This window comes from Podarcis cretensis, assembly GCF_951804945.1.
Source record: "Podarcis cretensis genome assembly, chromosome: 8".
Classification (NCBI taxonomy): domain Eukaryota; kingdom Metazoa; phylum Chordata; class Lepidosauria; order Squamata; family Lacertidae; genus Podarcis; species Podarcis cretensis.
In genome coordinates, this window is record NC_137177.1 from 22011777 (window position 1) to 22035390 (window position 23614).

At 42.3% G+C, this 23614-nt stretch overlaps 1 protein-coding gene across 4 annotated transcripts; it reads right to left on the minus strand.

Moving 5' to 3' along the window:
- Positions 1-283: 283 nt before the first annotated feature.
- On the minus strand, positions 284-22350 carry HNRNPR (heterogeneous nuclear ribonucleoprotein R). Of its 4 annotated transcripts, none has more exons than XM_079986063.1 (11): positions 22225-22345; positions 13732-13897; positions 11626-11744; positions 11030-11137; positions 9418-9531; positions 8021-8197; positions 6258-6393; positions 4558-4763; positions 3657-3806; positions 1731-1852; positions 284-1565 (listed from the first exon to the last, which is right to left on the minus strand). In XM_079986063.1, the coding sequence occupies exons 2-11, from the start codon at positions 13886-13888 to the stop codon at positions 956-958; spliced, it is 1899 nt and encodes a 632-aa protein (XP_079842189.1). In that variant the 5' UTR covers positions 13889-13897; positions 22225-22345; the 3' UTR covers positions 284-955. The 4 variants fall into 4 exon arrangements, with proteins under 4 accessions (XP_079842189.1, XP_079842190.1, XP_079842191.1 ...); XM_079986064.1 differs by having other exon boundaries at positions 13732-13900; positions 22225-22325; XM_079986065.1 differs by lacking the exon at positions 22225-22345 and adding an exon at positions 14482-14602.
- Between the last annotated feature and the right edge of the window lie 1264 nt (positions 22351-23614).

Consider the following 23614-nt stretch of genomic DNA (forward strand, 5'->3'; position numbering starts at 1 on the left):
CAATTTGCACAAGTTTACAAATGTACTTGAAGCTGTTAAGAAAGCAACCAATTGAAAGTTAAATGCAACTAGATTAGATTAACAATTATGAAATTTCAATTTGATGCTATGATTAGACCTAGCTCTGACTCATATGCCACAAGTGCCAGATGTTGGAAATTGCAAGAAATTTGCATGAATTTGATCACTCACATAGGCAGTTTTTTTATATCTAAAAAAAGATGTTTCTTGCAAGAATTACCAATAAAATGTTTTAGGACACAATTGAATTTGAAATAGGTAATGTTTTGAATAGATTTTTGAGTTTTATTGAAATCTTACATGAACAAGAAGAAATTGGAAATACAATCACATCAAGGAACAAAATGCCACGGATTTGACGTTTAGGCCAAACAAATTTTGTAGGGCAGATTTTCAAAAAGGTGTGAAGTTATAACAATTTAAAAACACAGTTAACCTACTTCTAGGAATGCAAAACATACAGTCATGTTATTTTCAATACAAGAAAACTTAATTTTGTTTTAATTTCTTAAAACTACGGAGACAAAGTACTAGCTTTACTTTATGTACAGCATATGCCTATGTAGTCTATTCCAAATCCAAAAAAGAAAAAGGAAAAAATGAAACTGTCCAAAAACAGAAGGTCTGCAAAATCATGATTTAACAGTGTCGCCCATCCTGCTGATAAACTGCTAAAATGAAGCCTAAAACGATAAAAAGCACTGTCTCCCAAAACTGTGTTTGGGAATTCTGCAAGCTCAGTAATGTCCAAGTGCATTTATGAGAAAAGAAAATAATAATAAAAGACTTGAGTATATACACAATAGAGTGATTCTTCAGCCCAATACAAATGGCAGCCAATCGCTACTGAAGGATGAAACATTAATTTTTGGAAGGATGTAGAGCTATAGCCAAATTCTATCTTTCCAATATTCCCACGCCCTCCTTATTTGTCTTACTTCCACTGTTGCCCATACGTATCCTGATAAAATTCCTGGTTGTCATTATTGTAACCATAGTTACCGGCATAGTCACCACCTTGCTGAAGCGGCTGCTGAGCGATGGGTTGGGAGCCCCAGTTCTGCTGGTTGTTGGTCTGGCGGCGCTTGGAATCCGGTTGGTTGTACCCATCAGCCTTTCTCTTGCCTCCCACGTTGCCCCCACGGTTGCCCCTGGCTCCACGAGCACCACGTCCTCTCTGCTGCTGGGCAGGACCCCCTCTCCCACCCCTGGCTCCTCTTGGTGGTCCCATTGGTGCCCCCCTCTGGGAATAGCCAGCTCTACCTCTTGGTGGTGGTGCTCCCCGCCCCCTAGGTGGTGGAGGTGCGCCTCGCCCACCCCTTCCTCCTCCTCTTCCTCTTATAGCATAGCCATCATCATAGCCGTAGTAAGGATCTTCATAGCCACCACGGTAGTCATGATAGTCATAGCCATAGTAATCATCATAATAATCTTCATAGCCATAGTAATCTGGGGGATAGCCATAGCCGCCTCTCCCTCCACGCCCTCGGCCTCTAATTGGAGGTGGCATACGAGGTGGAGGATAGTAATAATAATCTTCGTACCTAGTGAGCAGGAAAAAAGCATTAGCATTAGTTCATGCTGCTTTCTCAATTTAAAAGTTCAAGCGGAGTTCAGCATGCCAGATTAAAGTAGATTATTATTATGTTGCTATCAGACAGAAACTCCCGTCTTTGAACTACGGTACAGTTAATGAAGTTAACACTCACGCAGTACTTCTGGAGGCTTGTCTGGCAGCCTGGCGTTCTTTCCTTTTCTTATCTGGAGGCTTAGCTAATACTATTTCAATTTCTTCCCCCTCTATCTCTTTTCCATTCATTTCGTTCATGGCCTGTTTGGAAGGGGAAAGAAGTTTAAATTCCATTCTACAGAGAAGAATCCTTCAGGATTTCCCACCTTTCCACTCTTCTAAGTTCTGATATTCTCATGTCCATAGTAATTCCATTTCAACACAATGCATATTTACATACTGAATGTTTTATGAAGTGAATCGCTTTAAATTTGCCTGGGACAAGAACAGAACACCTGTGTGTCTACTCTGGTGTAGGAGAGACTTCTGTAACAATGAAGAGCTACCACTAGCTCTTTGTTTTAAAACAGGGCATTGGACTGAAGGCTGAATACCCTTTCTGGAAGGAAGATAAGACAGTCTCCATTTGTGTTTCACAGTGAGAAACACTTTTTCTTGCTTGAGCTGCTTTTAAAGAAGGAGAAGTCTGGAAAGCAAATACAGTGGTACCTTGGTTCTCAAACGCCTTGGAACCCAAATACTGCAAACCCGGAAGTACCCGTATTTTTCGCTCTATAAGACGCACCAGACCATGAGACGCACCTAGTTTTTGGAAGAGGAAAACAAGAAAAAAAATATTCTGAATCTCAGAATCCAGAACAATAGGGATTGCTGTGCAGCGAAAGCAGCGATCCCTCTTGCTGTTCTGGCTTCTGGGATAGCTGTGCAGCCTGCATTCGCTCCATAAGACGCACACACATTTCCTCTTACTTTTTAGGAGGGAAAAAGTGAGTCTTATAGAGCAAAAAATACGGTAAGTGTTCTGGTTTGCGAACTTATTTCAGAAGGCGAACATGCTCCATTTTGAGTGCCACGCTTCTGTTTTGAGTGTTACGCTGAGGTCTGTCTGTTTTTGCTCTTTATTTTGCATTTTTGTTTTTGTGGCTCTTTGTTTTTGTGACTGTGTGGAACCCAGTTCAGCTACTGATTGATTGTGTGACTGCAATACATTGTTTATTGCTTTCATTTTATGGATCAATGGTCTCGTTATATAGTAAAACTCATGTTAAATTGATGTTTTAGGGGTTGTTTTTAAAAGTCTGGAACAGATTAATCCATTTTGCATTACTTTCTATGGGAAAGCACGCCTTGGTTTTGGAACAGACTTCCAGAACGGATTAAGTTTGAGAACCAAGGTACCACCGAAGATGAAGCGGGACGAAAAGATTGGGGGTCTTTAGTGGGAGGGGAGAGAACTTTTTTAATACAGGGCAGCATATGCTGTTTAACATATGCAATGTGAACAATGCACTGGTAAAACCTTTCCAACGTACGGGGGGGTGGGGGGGTGAGGGAGAGCAAGAAGATTTAAATGGAAAGTATCAGACTAGATGAACCAATTACAATATTCAGCATTTATAGAGCATTTTTAGGGGGTTCAAAGCATATACGTTGGATTGCATCCAATACCATGCTTGTACTCCTCCTGCCAGTATGCCCTGAAAAACATCTCCTGAAGTTAGAAAAGAGGCTCAAGAAAGGCATGAGATGTGAGGTACAGGCTGTAGCAGGAGGGAGAAGTCAGGTAGAAGTTGACTGCAAAAGCTGACTGCAACTACCATTTTGCTGCATAACGTAGGTCTGTATGCATCACCACGACATCAGATGAAGAGTTTTCCTTTGCCCATGCAGTCTGAAACAGGGAAAGGAACAGCAAACTCCAGTTTTGGCTGGGAGCTTTGTTTTCATCTACAGTGCACTTAATGTTATATATGACCTCATGTGCTGGGCAGGTGGGCGTGGCTTGGGGGAAACAACCTCACAGGCTGAAAGAGGATCCTTGCCAGGCATAATCAGGGACTGTTCCCCACCCACTGGCCTAGATAATGAAATTGTGCATACCTACCTTGACCGCTGCCCCTCTATCTTCAAAATGAACAAAAGCATAGTCTTTTAATTTCTTCACTCTTTCCAGCTTTCCAAATTCTGAAAAGGATTTCTCCAGTATTTCTTCCGTCACTGTAGTGGCCAAGTTTCTCACAAATAAAACTTTCACCTGTTAAAAAAGGGGGTGGGATTTTGATATCAGCTTCAGAAATCCAGTAACTCTTACAATACATGCTTGCTCAGATGCAAGAGTGCACTAAATAACCAGCCAGGAAAAGATGGCTTTATCTCTGTATCACAAGAGGCGTTAATTTTATCACTAAAACTGAAACAGCAACTAACAACATGGATCACTGACAGCATGTTTCAGTGTTGGCTTCTGAATTAGGCCCCCATCAACTTTTACTTTCAAGATTTCAATTAAGAGATACAGGGAACAGATGGCATTGACCAGCATCAGTACATTAACCCTACTGCCAGGTGGAGGAAAAGCATGGATGTACCTGGAATTGTATACTTCAGTAATTCTTACACCCCAGGGAGGGGGAAAGGCAAAGTATCATCGCAGACATGGCCACCCTACTGTAATGGCAAACTACTTTTGGCTCAAAGGGCTGCATGTTCATTCTTGGCCAAACCCTCTGGGGTGCCCAGGTCAGTGATAGGCGTTGTCCCCCACACCTCAGTTGATGCACGCCAATCAGCTTAGGGGGGATGTGTTATTGGCCCCTCCAGGCTCATCAAATGGGGAGAAGGCAATTCATATCCCCATCAGGGTGCTGGGGTCCACCCACCCAAGCATAGTGTCTTTTTTATTTCCTTTTTCCTGCCCCCCCCCAAATTTGTGAGATCTTGGGGGATGGGATCTGTATCCCAATCTGGAGTTAGTCACTTCAGCAGTACAGCCTTTGCTCTATTACCTTTGCCATGACTTCTGGATCTGGTTCCTCTACAGGGTCAGCCCATTCCACAGTAACGACGTTTCCCCAAACTTTTACTTTCCCACTCATCAGCCGACGCCGAGCTTGAGCAGCTGATTTGTGATCCTCGTATTCCAGGAAGCAGAATCCCCGATTCTTCTTTTTATCATCAGGTTGGTGATACAAGATTACATCCACTAAACCCTCTGTAAGAACAAGACACCTGGATGTAACACAGAAGCCTTTTTCTGGCTTGAAATGCAAACTGGAATGCAGAAGCTTCAGCATAAGCAGATCAAGTCTTCAGCACACTCAAATGATGCAGTGCCAGAATACACACACAATTAAGTTCTCCCTTCTCTAGGCACTGGCTCCATCGACGTTTGAACATAAACTTACTTCTAGCATGAGGAGATGGTAGAAGTAATGTTTCTTTGCCCAGCACTCAAAATCTGATCCAGGGCTGCCATTCCTCTTCTTTTATATGGCCTCCCAGGTTGCAAGGTCTGCACCAATGACCATAAAGATGACACCATCTACCAAATCTAACGCCATCTGGGCGGAGGGAGATTCCTCCAATGAAATGCCAGCGCTCCAAATAGTCAGGGCCATCTTACCCATAGGCGCTAGGGGTGTTGGGCACCCACGCTCTCAGGGGCGCCAGGCCGAGAGTCTGAGGGCCAAGAGTTGAGTCCGGGGAAGAGCCCGCCCGTCGGTCAGAGTGCCACAGCTGGCTCTTCTGCTGCAGGTGGCTCTGCACCGCGAGTTCGGGGGGCGACCGAGCCAGTGAGACGCTGAGGTGGCCGGCTGGCTCCGCCCTCCTGCACACCAGGGACTGGGCAACCTGGGGGGTGGGAGTGCCAGGCAGATCTTTGCATCCCGGCATCGCATATGCTTAAGACAGCCCTGCAAATGGTACTGACATTCTCATTTTGCTGCCACTGGGAGACTCATTTTTACCATAGATGACCTCAACATGCATTCAAGGGATCACCAGTCCTGACTGGATTTGAACTTGGATGTTCAATATTGTACACCCCACTCCTTGCACACTCTCACCCCTCCTTTGCTACTTGGAAGCTTCCCCACCTTATCAAAACCACTTCTGGCCATTACAGGAAGGCAAAAAAGCACCTGGTATAGCACATCACTTCCTCTAAAAGTGGGAAAGCACTGGCACCCAAATGTATAGATTCTCCCCTTGCCACCTTCACCCTTCCCAGTTATTTTAAGCCAATGGAAGCGGAAAGGAGGGGGGAAGCAAACTTGTTTTAAATAAGTACCAGTGGTCCTAGGGTTAAGAGAGAGAAGCAAGACCAGCCTGCAACCCTCTCAAAGACCTCAATTTTCATTAGACTTCAAACACCCTGAAATTCCCAAGTCCAAATGAGTGCCTGCAACTCCTACAAAATGTCTGCTGGAAGTTCAAGTAAAATGCAATTTAACTGCACAGCCACTTCAAGCTGGATACCATTCAGGCCCTATGAAAAGGAACTGGGTGGTGTTTCATAGGTTAATATTGTTTGGTGTGTGCATTTTAAGTGGTGCCTTAGAAGGGTTTATATTCTGAAAGATAGAGGATATAACTGTACTAAATAAATTCAGAGTCTTAACAGGCATGTTTATTATCAACACTAGTCTGCTTGTTTCATGAGTGAAATGTTAATGCCTTACAACACGTCATATGCCCAAGTCCTTACCTGTAACTTTGCTGAACTCTTCTAGTATGTTTTCCTTGGTCTTGTTTTTTGGAATTGATCCAACGAACAGCCTGTTGTTTGCCACAGAGATGCATACGCCAAGGTGTTTACCAGGACGGATTTCATAGTTGTCACACTGAAAAGAACGTTAAGCTGAACACTCATCTTAAAGTTCCAATTTAATAGTACACAGATCAACAAACTCTCCACCTGCTCCAGTGGGGAAGATCTCAAAATAAAATGCTATCTACTGAAAAAAAGGCTTCACACCTGCATCCCACTTGGGAAAGATTTAAGGTTTCCAGTAATCTAGCTCATTTCCCAATAATAGGCGTTTGCTCAAAATACACTGTCTAAGGAGACTTCTCAGGTTTAGAATGCTAAATCCAGCCTCACAAACTTCAGGCTAGATGTCTGAGAAGCTCACATGCACAAATCTCCTGTTTCATCCCAGTACCTGGTACTCAGGGGTACACTGATTCTGAACATGGAGGTTAGATTCTTAGCTATCATGGTCATTGTTATTCATAAATGTCTCTATTAAAGAACTGTGTACATTAGTACAATTCACTGTAATGTAGCTCTGAAGGCTATCTTCAAAAGAAAGATGCTCCATTCCTAAGCACATCATCTACTGTTACTTCACTATCCATAAAACATCCTTTTTCAGATCAAGCAGCCTGGACTCGGGAGATTTTTATGACAGTGAACACCCCAGAACTTATATAAAGTCATCACTATTATACTTCCATTTTATTTTCAATCCATTTCCCAAGTGTGAATTTTCCTTTATCGCTGCTAGCACACACTAACATTTTCAGTAAGCTTTCTCCTTAAGGGGTTTTTTTTTAGGCTGTTACCAACAATTTACAATCCATTAGTGTATCAGCGAAGTTAGTATTCCCATTTACCCACTCAGTACATCACTCAAGATGCTCTTACACAGCATTTCAGCTTCTGCTCTGTTTGAAGAGAGCTTTTTATGGAACAATCCAATTGGTACTTACTTGAGAGTAGGTCCTACTGAGAGTAAGTCCTATTGAACTCAAAGGAACTTACTTCTGAGTAGACTAGTTTAGGATTGTGTTAGTGCCCGATTGGTAAAATCCTAATTTGCTATTATCTGCACACTTAGCTAACTCACCAATTAACTGTGCCTCCAGTTAATTTATGAAAGATAAATACCATCAATTACAGATCAATTACAGATCCTTGGGGACCCTTCTCTGTACTTGGAAAACTTCTCTGTACTCAGAAAACTATCAGTTAATTTTCCCTTGCCCCTTTTTAGCCAGTTTTATCCATCATTTTGTCCCTTTTCTATCAAACTTTAGGAGCTTCAGTGAGGAACCAACCATCCTTACCTACAACTGCAAATAATTCAAAAAATGTTAACCAAGCCTTTGCAGATGCCTTGCTATTTCATGTTTTCAACTAAAATTTACCTGGGCTGAAAAACAGCTATCAAGGAGGTCGCAATAATAAGTCTGTGTCCAAGGTCCAAAAGGAGAACTCAAGTCAGATTCATCCTGCAATTTTCCTTATTAACATCAGATGGCATAGTTAAATTGAGAAGTGCCTTAAGTAGCAGCAATTAATGACTAGTTGTTTATAACTAGCTAACTGCTAATTTATAGCTCATGACTGAGTGATCTAGAATACTATGGGAGCCCACCTGCAAAGAAAGTATCTATGAGTTACAGTTTGTGACCACAGCGAAGTCATTCCATCCTCCAAGATATATAGCATAGCATAATAATTACCAATTTGACTGCTTCTTGTGCTGCATCTTTACTACAGAAAGTGATGAAAGCGTAGCCTCTGTTTTGGCCGGAGAGGGGATCCATCATGAGCCGCAGGTCCCAAATTGGGCCTGCCTTCTCGAACAGTGGTACCAATTCATCTTCATACAAATCCCTAGGAATTTTACCAACAAAAACCTGGTGAGGAAAAGAAAAAAAAATATTTTGTTTGTTAGTAAATGACATTTAAAAAAATAATTCTTAATTCAATTAAGAAAAACGCAATAGATTTGTGTGAGGTGATATTTCAAAATGGTTGATCTTCCTTTTCAAACACTCAGAACAGAGAAGCTCCCGCTCTAAGCACATGGGCCACTACCTAGAGCTACTTTAGGAATATCCTTTCTTTAATCACTGCACACAACACAAATACTGGCTCAGTTCAGATGTAACAGGGAACAATGGTTTCCCACTACACAACCTTGGGCTTATGCACTTCCCCTCCTTCCCACCCAAAAGGACAGCAAAAGCTTCTGTTTTCAATTTTAAACTAGCCGCAGTTCCCTGTGATGGCGAATTTGTGGAACTCTGGTCATTTAACCCAGCGGTGGGAACCATTTTCAGTCAGAGGGTCACATTCCTTTCTGAGCAACCTTTTCAAGTGGGTGAGGCCAGGAGCCAATAGGGGCAGTCCAACTGATGGGACTCTTACCTTCACAATAGACTACATTCCAGTCAGGTAAAAGTCAGAGGTTTCTACACACACATTTCTCCATTCCCATCCAGGGAAACAAGAGGAATTATCATAGTTCAAGGAATCATTCCAGCTAGGCAAAAACACTTGGGAGGGCATGGAACACGGTCAGAGAGAGGTGTGGCCTGGGGAGAGTCCTATGGGCTGGAAAAAGAGAGGCAAATGACCGCATTTGTTCCCCACCTGCTTTGTGAACAAATCAGGATTTGAAACCTAATTTGATCCTGACTTGCTGTCACTAACCCTAGTTTAAACAAACCACAGTTCCAAGTTGGGCTGTCACAGGGCACCAAGGCTAGTTTAAAAATGAAAGCAGAAGTTTCAATCTCCTATTTGCAGGGGGGTGCGATGAAGAGTATGTGAGCTCATCGCTTACCGTAGCTCAAAGCTGCAGTGAGTAAACCACTGTTTTCTATTACACCTGGAGGGCCACAAGTTAGCCAAATGAACAACAGCTCTGAATATTACTGCAGTTAAAAGACAGGCTTTCAAAGTGTTTCCTGTCAAAATTTGGTTGGAAAACTCAGCTTAACAATTATTTTCATTATAGCTAAAACTAAATAATTAGTTTTTAAGTCTTATTAGATGAAATAGGCAACCATTGTTAGGTAAGGACAATCTTTATGTATCTGCAATTTATGTGCAGCAGTATGTACATACAAACCTCTGTGCCGATGCCAGGCTGGGATCCTGAGTAGACCGTATCTGGAGGGGGGCCACCATACTTCCGCTGGCCTGTAGTCACGTCCAAAGTATAACCAGTCCTCTCTAGCAAAGCCTGAATAAAGGATGAAGAATTAGAAGTAGATGTTTTCATCGCACAAGTGGCATTCAACAACACATTCTTTACCAAGACAGAAAAACAAACCAGAAAGAGCCCCATCCACAGAACCTCTTGCATATTCTATCTATCTATGTATGTATGTATCTATCCTATACACCACCCTATACCCCGAGGTCTCAGGGCAGTTCACAACAAGACCACAACATATAAAATCAAACCAAAAGCAGTAACCCAATAACCTCCCACAAAAAGGCCACATTCTAAAAGGGTGTTGGATGTCAATAAGATCAACCAAAGAAGAGTCTGGATTTGATATCCTTGCTTTATCACTACCTGAAGGAGTCTCAAAGTGGCTAACAATCTTCTTTCCCTTCTTCCCCCACAACAAACACTCTGTGAGGTGAGTGAGGCTGAGAGACTTCAGAGAGGTATGACTAGCCCAAGGTCACCCAACAACTGCATGTGGAGGAGCAGGGAAGCGAACCTGGTTCACCAGATTACAAGTCTACTGCTCTTAACCACTACACCATGCTGGCTCTCAGGCCTGGTTAAAAAGGAACATTTTTGCCTGACACCTAAAGGTGTATAATGAGAGCATTCCATAGACGGGGAACCACTGCAGAGAAGGACCATTCTTGTGTCGCCACGCGAACAACTCGGTGCTGCACCCAGCTAAATGAAGTGCTCTTCCTCTTGCTGCTTATTGGGACCACAGACTAGGCGTTGTATCCAACTAAGTACTACTCAGAGTAGGTTTACTGAAATTAATGACTAGGGCTGGGTAATACCTGCTTGCCATCGTCGTAATACACCGACAGCTAAACATTGTGATATGGTGGTATATTACGATGTTGGAAAGAAGGCGGGGAGGAGGCAGGCAGTTGCCGGCCACAGAGACAATTAGTGTCACTGTGCACAGCTTCTGCCTCTTCCAAAACCGCAGCCACCTCTTCCAGTGCACGGCGCATGGAGGAAGGAACCCAACCATGCAAGGAACAGGGCGAAGTCGCCTCCTCCTCCAGCTCCCACCCATTCTAAGGCAACTGAGGAAGGCTCACAAATGCTCCGTCCGTGCGCCTGCATCAGCCGCTGCCGCCTTTGCATGGGAGGGCTGCCTCTGTCTCCCAGGAGAAAGAGGTAGCTTGCACATGCTAAAGTGATTGAAGAAAGAAGCGGCCATCGAGTCCCTGTCAGGGAAAAGGGTGGGGTATAAATTAATATATATATATATAATAATTATAATAATGGAGGCACGTTTCTCTCCTATATATAGATAGGGCTCTTTTGCTATTACGCATTTGCAACAGTCATGATTTTAACTATTTAATGTCATACAAGCCTTCCCCCCTCAATACGATTCTTTCCTCCAGTACAAGTCCTTAAAGCAACATCAGAACAATGCAATTAATTACTTAAATACAGAAATATCTACATAGAAGTTCAGAAGAACCTTTATCTGTTCCCCTGTACACTCAGCATACGTATAGATTACCTTAATCTTTGCTTCATCTGGCCCCTTTGTTGATTCTTGTACTTTGCTTCCTTGTTTCTCTCTCTGTCTGTAAGTCTTCATAACTCCACATAAAAATGCACTTTTGTTCTGCAGATACAATTTATGACATCATTCAAGAGGAAGGCATAAAAAGAAACCTGAAGCCATTGAACCTTGCATAACACTCAACTGCTGCAACTTTTGACAGAACTAAGTAGAGTGCTTTAAAAAAAAAAATCACTTTGTACAATTTATTTAACACAAACAACCACTCCATTGAACACCACATCAGGCCAAGGACTCTGAATATGAGAGTCTTTTTACACGCATGCAACTCTAGACTTTAACAGTGCTGCCCTATACATGTCTACTCAGCAGTAAGCCCCACAGAGTTGAATGGGATTTCCTTCCAACTAAGGAAGCATAGGATTCCAGCCTAAATGCAGTGTTTGAGGGGTAAGGTTGTCAAAAAGACACAGTGCAGAAGAGTTCAGAAAAAAGTATGACAACCTTTGTTGGTGCTTGTTATAGTCATGTTAGAAAGAATGCTACATTTGTGAACCTATTTCTTCACACCACAGGAGCTCTTACCTTACCTGTACATGCGACAGGTCACTTTCCTTAAACTGCTGTAATACAGAGAGGGCTCCTTCTTCGTTAAATTCTCTAAGAGCATCTATTGCTCTCTCATCAAGATCAACATAAGCTACCAATCCTAAAAAATTAAAAATAGAAAAAAGTTACAGATTCCCATTTAATTATACAGAGGCAATTTCATTCAAAAACACTATTTTATTTTGCTAAATTTGAAGTAATTTGAGCTCAGTACATCAAGGTAACTACGGCAAACTAAAAAGTTATACCCAGAAACAAAATTGCTTGAGGAACTGTGTGGATATTCTGCTGCGCAAAGCAACACTACATATCAGGGTTTGAAACAATGAACTCTGGCTCACATTCCCTTTTAGGATATTTCTTTAAAATGGAGCCATTAGAAACGATGCATAAACACTACATAATCTAACAACAGTTGTGCTACAGCAGCTATTCGAGCAACCTATAAAACCAACTTCTCCCCTTCAAAAAAAACTAAAGTGAAAAATTATCCCCATTTCTATAAAAAGGAGATTACAATGAATGTTTTTTACTACAGATAAATACCATTTTGCCACAACTTTCCAGCCAGTGACATTATTTCAAGCCCTGTTATGTACATCAAGTACACTAATATTAAGCTTACAGGTGCAGACCCACACACAGTAGGACCAGTTCTGAAGCATAAAGTACTTTCTTTTACATTAAAGTTAATAGAAGTTTATGAAAAATGTAGAAAATTTCTAATTCCATCAGTATTAAATGGTAAGGTGCTGAGATATTTGTACCAACTTCCAATAACTATCCAGAGTGTTTTGAATACTTCAGGATTTTAAAGAGCACTGAAAACATCTTTCTTCTCTATCACACAGAATAGCAGTGCACAAAGACTGCATTTCAGAATTGATCCTGCATTTTGGAAGGCATATTTTGTACTGGGACAAAACTCAGCAGAGGTTTTAAAAGTAATGAAGTTCAGCCCCAAGTTTAATTATAAAATTAGTTGTAGCGAACACTACTAACGGACACCAGTGGGGCAAGTTTAACCATGAAGATAGTTGTACAAATATTGTTGAATACTAGGTAGTAAAATGTTTTAACAAGTTTAGATAAATGTCAAACTCCTCATGACACAACCTCAGTTGCAACACATTCTAAAATCCTGTACATGCATTTCTCAGACACCTACACTCAAGCCACTAAGTGTACATCATCATATAGCACCACCTTAGAGAAGTGTCTCTCTAAGGAAATAAAAACTATCTGGCAGGCACTCATTGGGACTGTCATTCAAGACAGATCAGCCACATGAGTCAAAATATCAACATAAAGAAGACAGATATGGTATTGTTTTGAACTGCCTTAAACTTACATAACTTTTGGAGTATTTTAGGGGGAAAAGATAAAGCAGATCTTGCCACTGAAATATTTGAGATAAGGGCATGAAGCAGTTCCATTTATATTTCTAAATATATTCACAACACGCATACTAAAGAGGAAGAGGAAGTTTCTATTTCACACCCCAAAAAATATGTGTTTCCTAAGCAGAACATGTGTTCTCTCTCTCTCTTTAGAATACACAATAAGCCACTTGCTCCATGCAAGATAAACATAATTCAAATAATAATTATTAATCTGAACACATCAGTGTAATTACTGATATGGACTGAAATATTCACTAGGAGCTGGACAAACATGAAATTCACTTACAGACTGGAATTCAAACGTAGCCCTAAGTCAAGCAAGCAAGCTATTTCCCTCAATAAGCCAAGCACCTATTGAAATATTAAGTGTTTAACACAGTAACTATAAATTGGAGATGGTAGAAAGGTAGAAACAAATGATTATTTTATAGAGGAAACTTATAATTCAGTAAGCTGGAATGTCCACTTTTACTTGTGTCTATGAAACAGTTAAGTGCCCTGATGACCTAAGATACTGTCAACATGTCAAACCCAATTTGACCTCAAAGAAGTGAAAGCAGCTGTACATTCAAAGCTACACAGTACAAAACACAAGTAAATTTTTTCAACTTTAAAACCTAAAAATTTGAAAATCGTTTGCCTTCACTTTCATAACCAATCAGAAACAAGAAATGCATATTATACCTGTCTGAAATATTTCATCAAGTCTCTCTGCCACCTTCTGTGGGAGGCCTGCCTCTATCAGTGTCTTGTAGTGTTCTGTGTGAGTTACACTGGAAGTATCCATTGGTTCTTCCTCTTCTTTTAACTGTACCGCATTACCATTCACCTGATTAGCCATTTTATTATGCTGCTGGAAAAAATTCAGGAGCTATATTACATAAAGCCAGAAATAACTAATTTGTAGGACAATGCATTTATCTAAACTAATTTGTAAACATGCTGCAAGTGACTTGAATTAAACCTATTATTTAAAGCCTTTAGAATGCAGCTCACCTACATTAAATAAGTACAGTTCTAAATACTGTGGAACATGTACATGGAATAGCGCACAATTTTAAGCACTTCATGTACATCATATCTAATTTTGATTTTGGCATTAATTTCTGTGATCTTAGTGGTGGGGAGTATACTGAAATGCATGAACATCTGACATTATTACCCTGGTCTCAAAAAGATTTTAAGTCAATGTGCTTAATACAGAGGCCTACAGGGCAGCTTAATATGCAAATGTCAATACTTGCTTTCCATCTTTCCCATAGTTTACTGGCTTATTTCCATACCTTCCTTCAAATCCTGTTACATAAGAGAAGCCATGCTGCTTTAATGTACACTAGTTGCCAGAACACTTTTTTTAAAAAAAATAAAAAACAACATGCCACATTAGGTTTTGCACAAGTGGAACAATCGATAAACGAATTGCATGTCACATACCAGCAAGATGAACTTGTATTAAATTCTGCATATCATAGCACAGCATGTTATTCCAGATATTAGTGTTTAAATGAAAGGTTTAAACGAAAGGCAGCACCTTCAATTTTCCATATCAGTGAGAAAGACTTGATGCGAAAGTCAATAAGAAGACTGCAGAGATATGAATAAAAAAAAAGTAGCACTATCTTCTCAAATAAATACTTAGGTATTTTGCCAACTTATCTTATGTGTCTGATTACAAACTGGTGCTTAATATTCAGGCATGACAGCACAGGTGATATAAACAACTACTTAAGGAAGAGGGCTGGTTGACAGTGCCATATTAGCAGAGAGGCAAAGCAATCTTGATTTCACCAGAAAACTCAGTAAGACATATGAAACAAAGATTTTTTTAAAACGTTTTAAGCGCAGAACACTAAAACTAGTCCTTCAAATACTAGATACAACTTTAAGATAATCATCCAATTAAAAGCATGCAATACAATGAATGTATCAAAAGCAAGACAAAAGAAGATGTCCCACTCCAGAAAAGTTTTGCCATCAAAACATTTTAGTTCAAGGTCAATGAGTACTTTAATGGGCTATGACCATACTGTAGCTTGTGCAGAATAACTGGTACACTATTCCATTTTTGTAGCAGATGCCACAACACTCCTTTCTACTACAGACTGCATAAAATCCCTGAATTTTTTGCTACTGCGTGTTTTTGAGCACATGTCCTACTTTAAGACCAAAAGCACAAAAAACTTTCAAGCTGAATAAAACTGTTTTGGTGATCCACAAAACCGAGGCCTTCTAGTTTATTGAGGTTGCTCCTTAATACCTCTGCACTTACAGGAAAAGCAGCAGTGGTGCATGAAGAGACAAAACCCCACAAAGAATTAAGACCAGTTAAAAAAGGTAAAGGTACCCCTGCCCATACGGGCCAGTCTTGACAGACTCTGGGGTTGTGCGCCCATCTCACTTAAGAGGCCAGGGGCCAGCGCTGTCCGGAGACACTTCCGGGTCACGTGGCCAGCGTGACATCGCTGCTCTGGCGAGCCAGAGCCGCACACGGAAACGCCGTTTACCTTCCTGCTGGTAAGCGGTCCCTATTTATCTACTTGCACCCGGAGGTGCTTTCGAACTGCTAGGTTGGCAGGCGCTGGGACCGAGCAGCGGGAGCGCACCCCGCCGCAGGGATTCGAACCGCCGACCATTCGATCGGCAAGTCCTAGGCGCTGAGGCTTTAACCCACAGTGCCACTTCTTAGCAAATACTGCACCCTGAACACGGGATGATGATGCTACAAGTTTTCCCCAAAGAATTTCTCAGTGGTTAGTCTGGTTATATTAAACCTCATTTTTCCCCCCTCAAGTGAAAGCATGTTTAGAAGTGTTACATCCACACTACATGCAGCATTTTATGGGTTCCAGTTCTGCTTTGTCACGTGTTACTTCCTTTGCGGGGAACACAACACCGAAAAAAGTAGGTCCGCCACACACAAAGCCATTTTTCTAATGAAAATTGTATCCAAGCAAAGGCTAGTGGGACAAATGTAACCCATTTTGGGAGATTCATTGTTTCTAGATACCTCATCTGCACTATACAGTGAACCCTTAGGTTACGTACCTCTCTGGATATGTAATCTTCGGGTTGCGAAAGCGGCAAACCTGAAAGTATTTTTCCGGGTTTCGCCACTCGTACATACGCGGAAGCGCTCTATCACGCCATGCGTATGCGCAAAAGCGGTGCCTCTGGTTATGGATTTTTCGGGGTGCGCACAGACAACCGGAACAAATTAAATCCGTATCCAGAAGGTCCACTGTATATTTAAAACAGCATCAGACCACTAAAAACAGCATCTTCACCCTAAGACTCCTAGTTTATTAAGGGTGCTGAGAGTATTTAGGAGACCCCCTGCTACCATCACAGAGTTCCAACCTCCAGTCATCCTCTCTTCCCATAGAACTCTGTGAATCGTGGCTCTCTAAAGGGAATAGAAGTCTACTAACAACTCTCAGCATCCTTAACAATGTACACTTCCCAGGATTCTTTGGAGTAAGCAGTGACTGTTCAAAGTGATATAATACTGTACTGCTTTAAATAGAAAGTACAGACGGGACCCTTCGCCTGATCACAGGAACTTGGGCTTGATTATCTCTAACAATGAAATGCCAACACTACCAAAGCAAAGACAACTTGAGAGATATGGGGATATGTAGCACCCAAACAAAAAATAATACCACCTTTACTTCTTATTCTAAATACTGTCGTTTCAAAGCAAGAGAATGTTCATATAGCTGACATTTATAAAGATTCTCAATGCACTTCTGTATTCTTTTTCAAGCCCTTGAGAGATGTACTGAAGACACAAGTATGTCTATCGATGTTTTAGTGATAAAAAGATAATTGGTTGATTAAGATATTTACAGATAAGTTTAGTTACCCTATGTACATAGAATTCCTAGAAAATACTTCAAGGCCATTCTAATTTCTCTTCAGAGGTGGTAGCACAATGAAAAAGAAACTTGGCCCTCCTGGGCAGAGCTTCGCTTTTCTGCAGAAAGGTGTGGATTCCACAAGGAATCAGTGTCTAGAGTGTTTATGGGGAGGGGCTGGTTGGTTCATATTTTATAGAACTACTTAGCTATTAGCATTATTAGAAATATGCTAATACAGCTTTATTAGCAAAGCAGTAACCTTGCTGAAGCTAAACAAGTCTGGGTTGGATCAGTGGATGGATGAGAGACTCCATGGGAATCCTATGTATGCTGACTTTTAAGTGTCACAAGAGAAGGAAGGTAAGTGTACTAAATAACCTATTAAAAACAATATATCAATCCCAAGGAAATGACACCTTCACCACAGTTCAGTTTGTTACACAAATTACTTAACAAATATTCATGAATGAAAATTATATACAGTATAAGGAGAATGTCAGAACAAGCAAAACTCAAGATTTGTCTCCATATTTTACTGTTCTATTCTGCATGCAGCTGTGGAAGAACTGCATACAAGCTTTGACATGAAGTAAGCTTTTGGGACCAGGGAAATCCTTTCTGGAGGAAATGTGATTGTACCCCCCCCCCGGCCCATGCTGATAACATTCAGGCACCAAACTGAAAACATTTATGTCTAGGCTTTTGGAACACAGTTGGTATGGAGCCTAAATCTTTACTGTAAAGTGCTGTTTATTTTTCACTACATGGCATTAGAGTTCTTCATATAGACAGCTGATGATTTAAATTGCTTTATCGTGTTTGTTTTTTATAGTTGCTGTTAAGACACCCTGACCTTCTGTAGAAAGATGGGAAGAACAAAAAATAAACTAACAGTCACTGTGCAATCGAAACCCATCAACAAATTCACATGATCCAGTACTACTATTGTTTTTGAGTTTTACCTTCACAACTCACTATAATGGACTCATTTGCACTGAATTTACAAATGCAGATAAAAAAACATTCAATAACACAGTTTATGATCTAATACAATTAGTTAAGAATTTTCCTCACACATTTATCAAGCTTCTGTTCTGCCTTTCCATAAAAGGCATAAAATTTCTTCTGAATATACCAAACTATGGCAAACTTAAAAACTAAACTAACTCGTTACACAAATAATTACAGAAACTGGGTATTTACCAGGCTATTCTTCTCAGCCTTCTGTTCTAATATTACTACTACCACCACCAAGCACAGGTTGCTGCAAATACAGCAATGCATATAACTAAAAGCCTGATGCTATGCTCAGAGGTCCACAGATTCACTCATCGCAGTTACCATGGCAACCACCCATCTTGCCTAGACTCTGACTTCACATTGCGCTTTCGAGTCACTAAACTTCCAAAGCAAGATAAAGAGACTTATCCTACCTCCTGCTGCCCCAAGTCTGGAACTCAGGCTAAAGGCACTCAAAATGCCTCTAAGGCACAGTGTGAAATCAAGGGTGAGACCCTCCCACCTATTAACCTTATTCCAAGCTCAGTCTCTTACACTGCATGACACTGTGTAGTGTCAGAGATGGAGCACACACATATAGACACTCTGTGCAGAGGGGTAGGGGTGGGGCCAGGGTTGGAGGTTACTATAAATAATGGCTGGCTACCAAAGCCCCACATTTGCGGGCTCTTCCCAAACACTACTTTTTTGCTTTCACCTAGGCAAAATAACCTGCATCTTATGCTCCAGCCATCACTCCATGCAAGAGCAGGGACAGGGGGTGGCACTGTGGTCTAAACCACCGAGTCCAGGCTGGGGTGTAAAGTGGGGTGAGGTCCTGCTGCTTTATCCCAGCTCCTGCCAACCTGGCAGTTCAAAAGCATATCAGTGTGAGTAGGTACTGCTGTGGCAGAAAGACAAACGGCGTTTCCATGCACTCTTGCACTTGTCATGGTGTTCTGTGCACGGTGCACCAGAAGCAGTTTTGTCATTCTGGCCAGATGACCTGGAAAAGCTGTCTGCGGACAAACACCAGCTCCCTCGGCCTGAAAGCAAAGGTGAGTGCCACACCTCATAGTCAAATTTGACTGGACAACCATCCAGGGGTACTTTACCCTTTTACCATGCAAGATTCCTTTGCACTAGTACTTGGCTGATATTCTGTCAATGCACCTGTGGCTTTTGTAATACCCTTGTGAGATATATTTGCTACCCTATTCTATGTTCTAGCAACCTGCTCCAATGTGTTAGACCAAAGATTTGTGGAATGACAGCAGGACAGGGCAGCTGTATGAGACATACTGAAGAATCTTCTTTTGACCATGAATGTTGTAAATTCTTATATGCAGAATAGAGTATATGTGCTGCTTATCCTATGGGCCCCTGCACTTGGATATTAGTCTTATGGATTTAGTTCTCATTCACATTTCAAAAGTGTAGCCTTGTACTAGTGCCAGTTAGGGTCCCAATTCCAGCATCCTATGCAGGAGGGCCAACTAATTTTATGCCTCCTATACACACTGTTATCCACTTGGAACTGCTGCAAAGCTTTATAGTTCTATGTGTTGAACTGGGCTGCCCAAGTTCATTGCACTGGTGTGTAGGAACAGGGCTTACAGACACACTAATGCAGGGCACATCCAAAACAATCCTAAGCTTGTTTGCACTCAAGTCCCACTGTATTCACCATGGGTTGCTTCCTTAATTGTGACCCTAATCAGCTCAGTTGCTTCCTGACATGACTATGACTCAAGAAATAAACTTATTCTAAGATTATAGAATAACATTTTACAGAGTAATGTGAGGTTTATTCTATTTTAGTGTTTCTATTTTTATACCAAGCAAAAATCTTAATACAGTAAGTTATCCTAAAGTTTGATCAATAGTTAAAATCAATTAAAATAGGCACACAACCAACAGACAACATTGTTCTTACACTGGAATTTTATATCCTACCTCAAGAGAAGGCAAATAAGCAAAATAGATTTATTGTTACCAGAGTAGCCCACTAGACTCTACTGAAATTTGAGAAATGAGAGACATGTATAGTGCAATCCTATAAAGAAACAAGTCCCACTGAGTTTAATGGGGCTTATTCCCAGGAAAGTGAGTCAGTACAGAGTTGCAGGATTGTAGCCACAGATACTGATCTATAAAGGTAAAGGTAAAGGTACCCCTGCCCGTACGGGCCAGTCTTGACAGACTCCGGGGTTGTGCGCCCATCTCACTTAAGAGGCCAGGGGCCAGCGCTGTCCGGAGACACTTCCGGGTCACGTGGCCAGCGCTGTCCGGAGACACTTCCGGGTCACGTGGCCAGCGTGACATCGCTGCTCTGGCCAGAGCCAGAGCCAGAGCCAGAGCCGCACATGGAAACGCCGTTTACCTTCCCGCTGGTAAGCGGTCCCTATTTATCTACTTGCACCCGGAGGTGCTTTCGAACTGCTAGGTTGGCAGGCGCTGGGACCGAGCAGCGGGAGCGCACCCCACCGCAGGGATTCGAACCGCCGACCTTTCGATCGGCAAGCCCTAGGCGCTGAGGCTTTAACCCACAGCGCCACCTGCGTCCCTATACTGATCTATAATAGAAGCTAAATTATAACTTAAACTACTGCAGTACTACTGACACCCTTATACAACTTCTGAAAGAGGATATAGGTATGACAAAATGCTACGACAAAAGTGTTACAGACTACTGTTTAGCAAACTACATTAAAATTATTTGTGTATATTTTTTTGTAACTGAAAAGTTATTCAGCAAGTTTCCCCACTCCATAGCAAGTTACTATGTTTTTACAAGCTAACAACACAGCACAGCTGCAATCTTTGTATGTGGAGTTTTTAAATCCCTTCTAACTCACATCAAGATTTCAATGAGAGTTTCAGAAATAACCCAGTTATTTTCTGAACTTAAAAATGAAAGCCATAGCTCTCCAATGATTCTATATGTGACCACAAACTCACAATAAACTCTACACTGTCTCTGCATATGTAAAATAGGTATATATACCTACAATTACAAGTCACCTGGCAGAGTAAACCAAGTATTATCACACACACTCAGGATGGACCATATACCTAATATACCTAAACAGGACATTGAAGTAATTCCTGAAAATAGCACATGTTGCAGAAAGAACTTAGCTAGCCTACAGGTCGCATGGATGGTGCTACAAATACAGTAACTTCACAAGTGTAGTACTGTTACAGTTAAAACATTCCACCCCATTTCCTCTCCCATCGAAGTTAAACAAGTATCAGCAGCTGTCAACAGCTCCTATGGTATTCTCACCAACCAGAATTCCCAATTAATCACTGTCTTTCACAAAGAACCCTTACCACAACCAAATCTGATTCTGACAGCGCCACGAAAAAGCACTGTGATAAGTTTCAAATCAAATGGTACTTGTAGGCGGGGCAGGGATATGCTCTATTTGCAAAAATAAAAAATGGGGATGAATCCAGGCTCCCCTTAGGAAAAGGAACATTTGGCGGATGGATCGTTTTTTTGTTTTGTTTTTAAGGACAGTAACTCAAGGCACATATGCTCGGAAGCTAAAAACCGTGCTGTGTTTCCGCAGGCCGGCGATGCACAGGAATGCAGCCCTGCAGCTCGATCCCCGAGTTACAGCTTCGCCCGCAACTTTAAAAAGCCCTGCCGGCTTCCAATGGGACTCATTCCCGGATTTCAAAAGGTGCCTAAGGCTTATCCGAGAGAAATATTATGCCCGCCGGCCTCAACTCTCCAAGCAAACACCCCTTAGGGACCACGACATTCAAGGCGGCAATTCGCAAACCGGAGGAGGGGGAAAGGCAGGAGTAATAATAATAATAATAATTTCCATTTCTAAGGGAATGGAAACCCCCTGCAAACACGCCAGGCGCTCAAAAAGGAATCGCCGCATTGATTTTAAACGCCCACACACCACCTTCCTTCCTCCCCATCCCAGGTCATGATAACGGGGTTAGGCCTCCTTCCTTTTCCCATTCTCCTTCTCCCGGAAAGCGGCGGATCAGGGCCCTCCGCACTCAGCTGAGGAGGCGCCTCTGGAGGGGGGGGTCGCACGCAGCCGGGCCTACCTTCCCCGCCCCCACGTCGACGGCGCGGGGCCTGCACCGCCCAGACGCATCCCGCCAGGCGCGCCGCGGCCACAAAAGGCGCCTCGGAGAGCGCGGGCCTGGGCATCTCTCTCTCCCCACCCCCCGCGCGCCGCCGCCGCCAACTACGAGAGCGCGCACTCCTCTCTCCCACCCTGCCAACATCCCTTCTCCCCCCCCCGGTTACCGGTTCCTCGGCCAGGCGGGCCTTGGCGGACAGACTCACCGGAGCGGGACCTGCGCGGCGCGGCTTGGAGGCAGCGGCTGCAAATGGCGCGCGCTCCTCCTCTTCCCTCCCCTCATGGACGGCGGGAGCGACCCCGGCAACGCGAGGGGTTTCCCGGAACTGTTTCCAGGGACTGCTCCCCGGCGTCCAATCCGGGGGAGGTGTTTCGGAGAGGCAGGCCGGAGACTCTATCGGCGCCAGGAGGCGGGAGCAGGCGGAGGGCCCCCGCGGCCAATCAGAGCCCGAGGAGAGCCCCGGCCAATCCGCACGGCTGGGAAAGCCATGGCGCGCCGGTAGAGTTAGGCGGGGGAGGAGGTGAGGAGGGGGGGGGGAGAGAGGGAAGGAATCCAGCGCTTAAAAAAAAGAGCGGACGATTCCCGCTTTTTGTAGTTCTTTTGCAGACAAAGGAGGCTCGCTGGTCGCCTGGCTCTTTCAGCCTTGCAAAGGCCTCTTTGTTGAGGTATCTGGCGGTACTTCAGCCTGGACGTCTTTGAAGGCTCCCTCTTGAAAAACACACAAAATAAATCCCTTCACAAGTAAAAACCAAAAACAAAGCCTAGTTTCGCAAGAAGTTTAGTACAGATTCTCTCTTCCTGACACGCTCCTCTTCTAGATTTAGGGATTTATCATGGGGCGCAGGTGTATTTCTGCAGCAGAGGCAGTGGTCGGACCTTTTCGGTTGTAGCCTCTAAATCACGTCCTTTCTTCCCAAAGACGTCTGTGTACTAGGACCCTTTCTTAATTCCCTTTAATAAATGGATTGAAACCTTTCTATTCGAAAGAAAAGAAGATAGGGCATTAGCGTTTTATATTACGGTGGCTTTTTTCCTTTGATTTTAAATATATATATACTGCAGTGCGTTATTTTGTTGATTTTGTGTTGGACTGGATTTAGGTTTCAACCCCCTATTTAACTCAGTGGAATTTATTTCTGTGTAGATATGTATAGGGCTGCACAATATGTTGAACAATATGTTTGTGGATTTTCAACTTTCTATACTATATGATACGTTACACTATATTATATATTATGTGTAACATAAATTATAAACAATTGTGGGCTGCTTGGTCCTTATACTGCTTATTTAATTTTAATGTATTAGAAGTTATTTTGAGTTTTAAACATTTAAACACTTGTAAAGACTAGAGGCATGTGCTTTATTTGTGTTTAACCTGTTGACTGTATATTTCTTGATGATCCATTTTTATTTAATTTTGAATTGTAATGACCTTAGGCTATTAAGTTATAATTTGTGGTGTAACATATCCAGTTACATTTTGTGGTTGTCATCTTCCTCCAGTGCCGTTTTTAATGAAAGGAATATAAATGTTTCAGTTAATTAGTGAAACCACACCTGAACTACATGTCACAACGGATGCAACTTTAGCT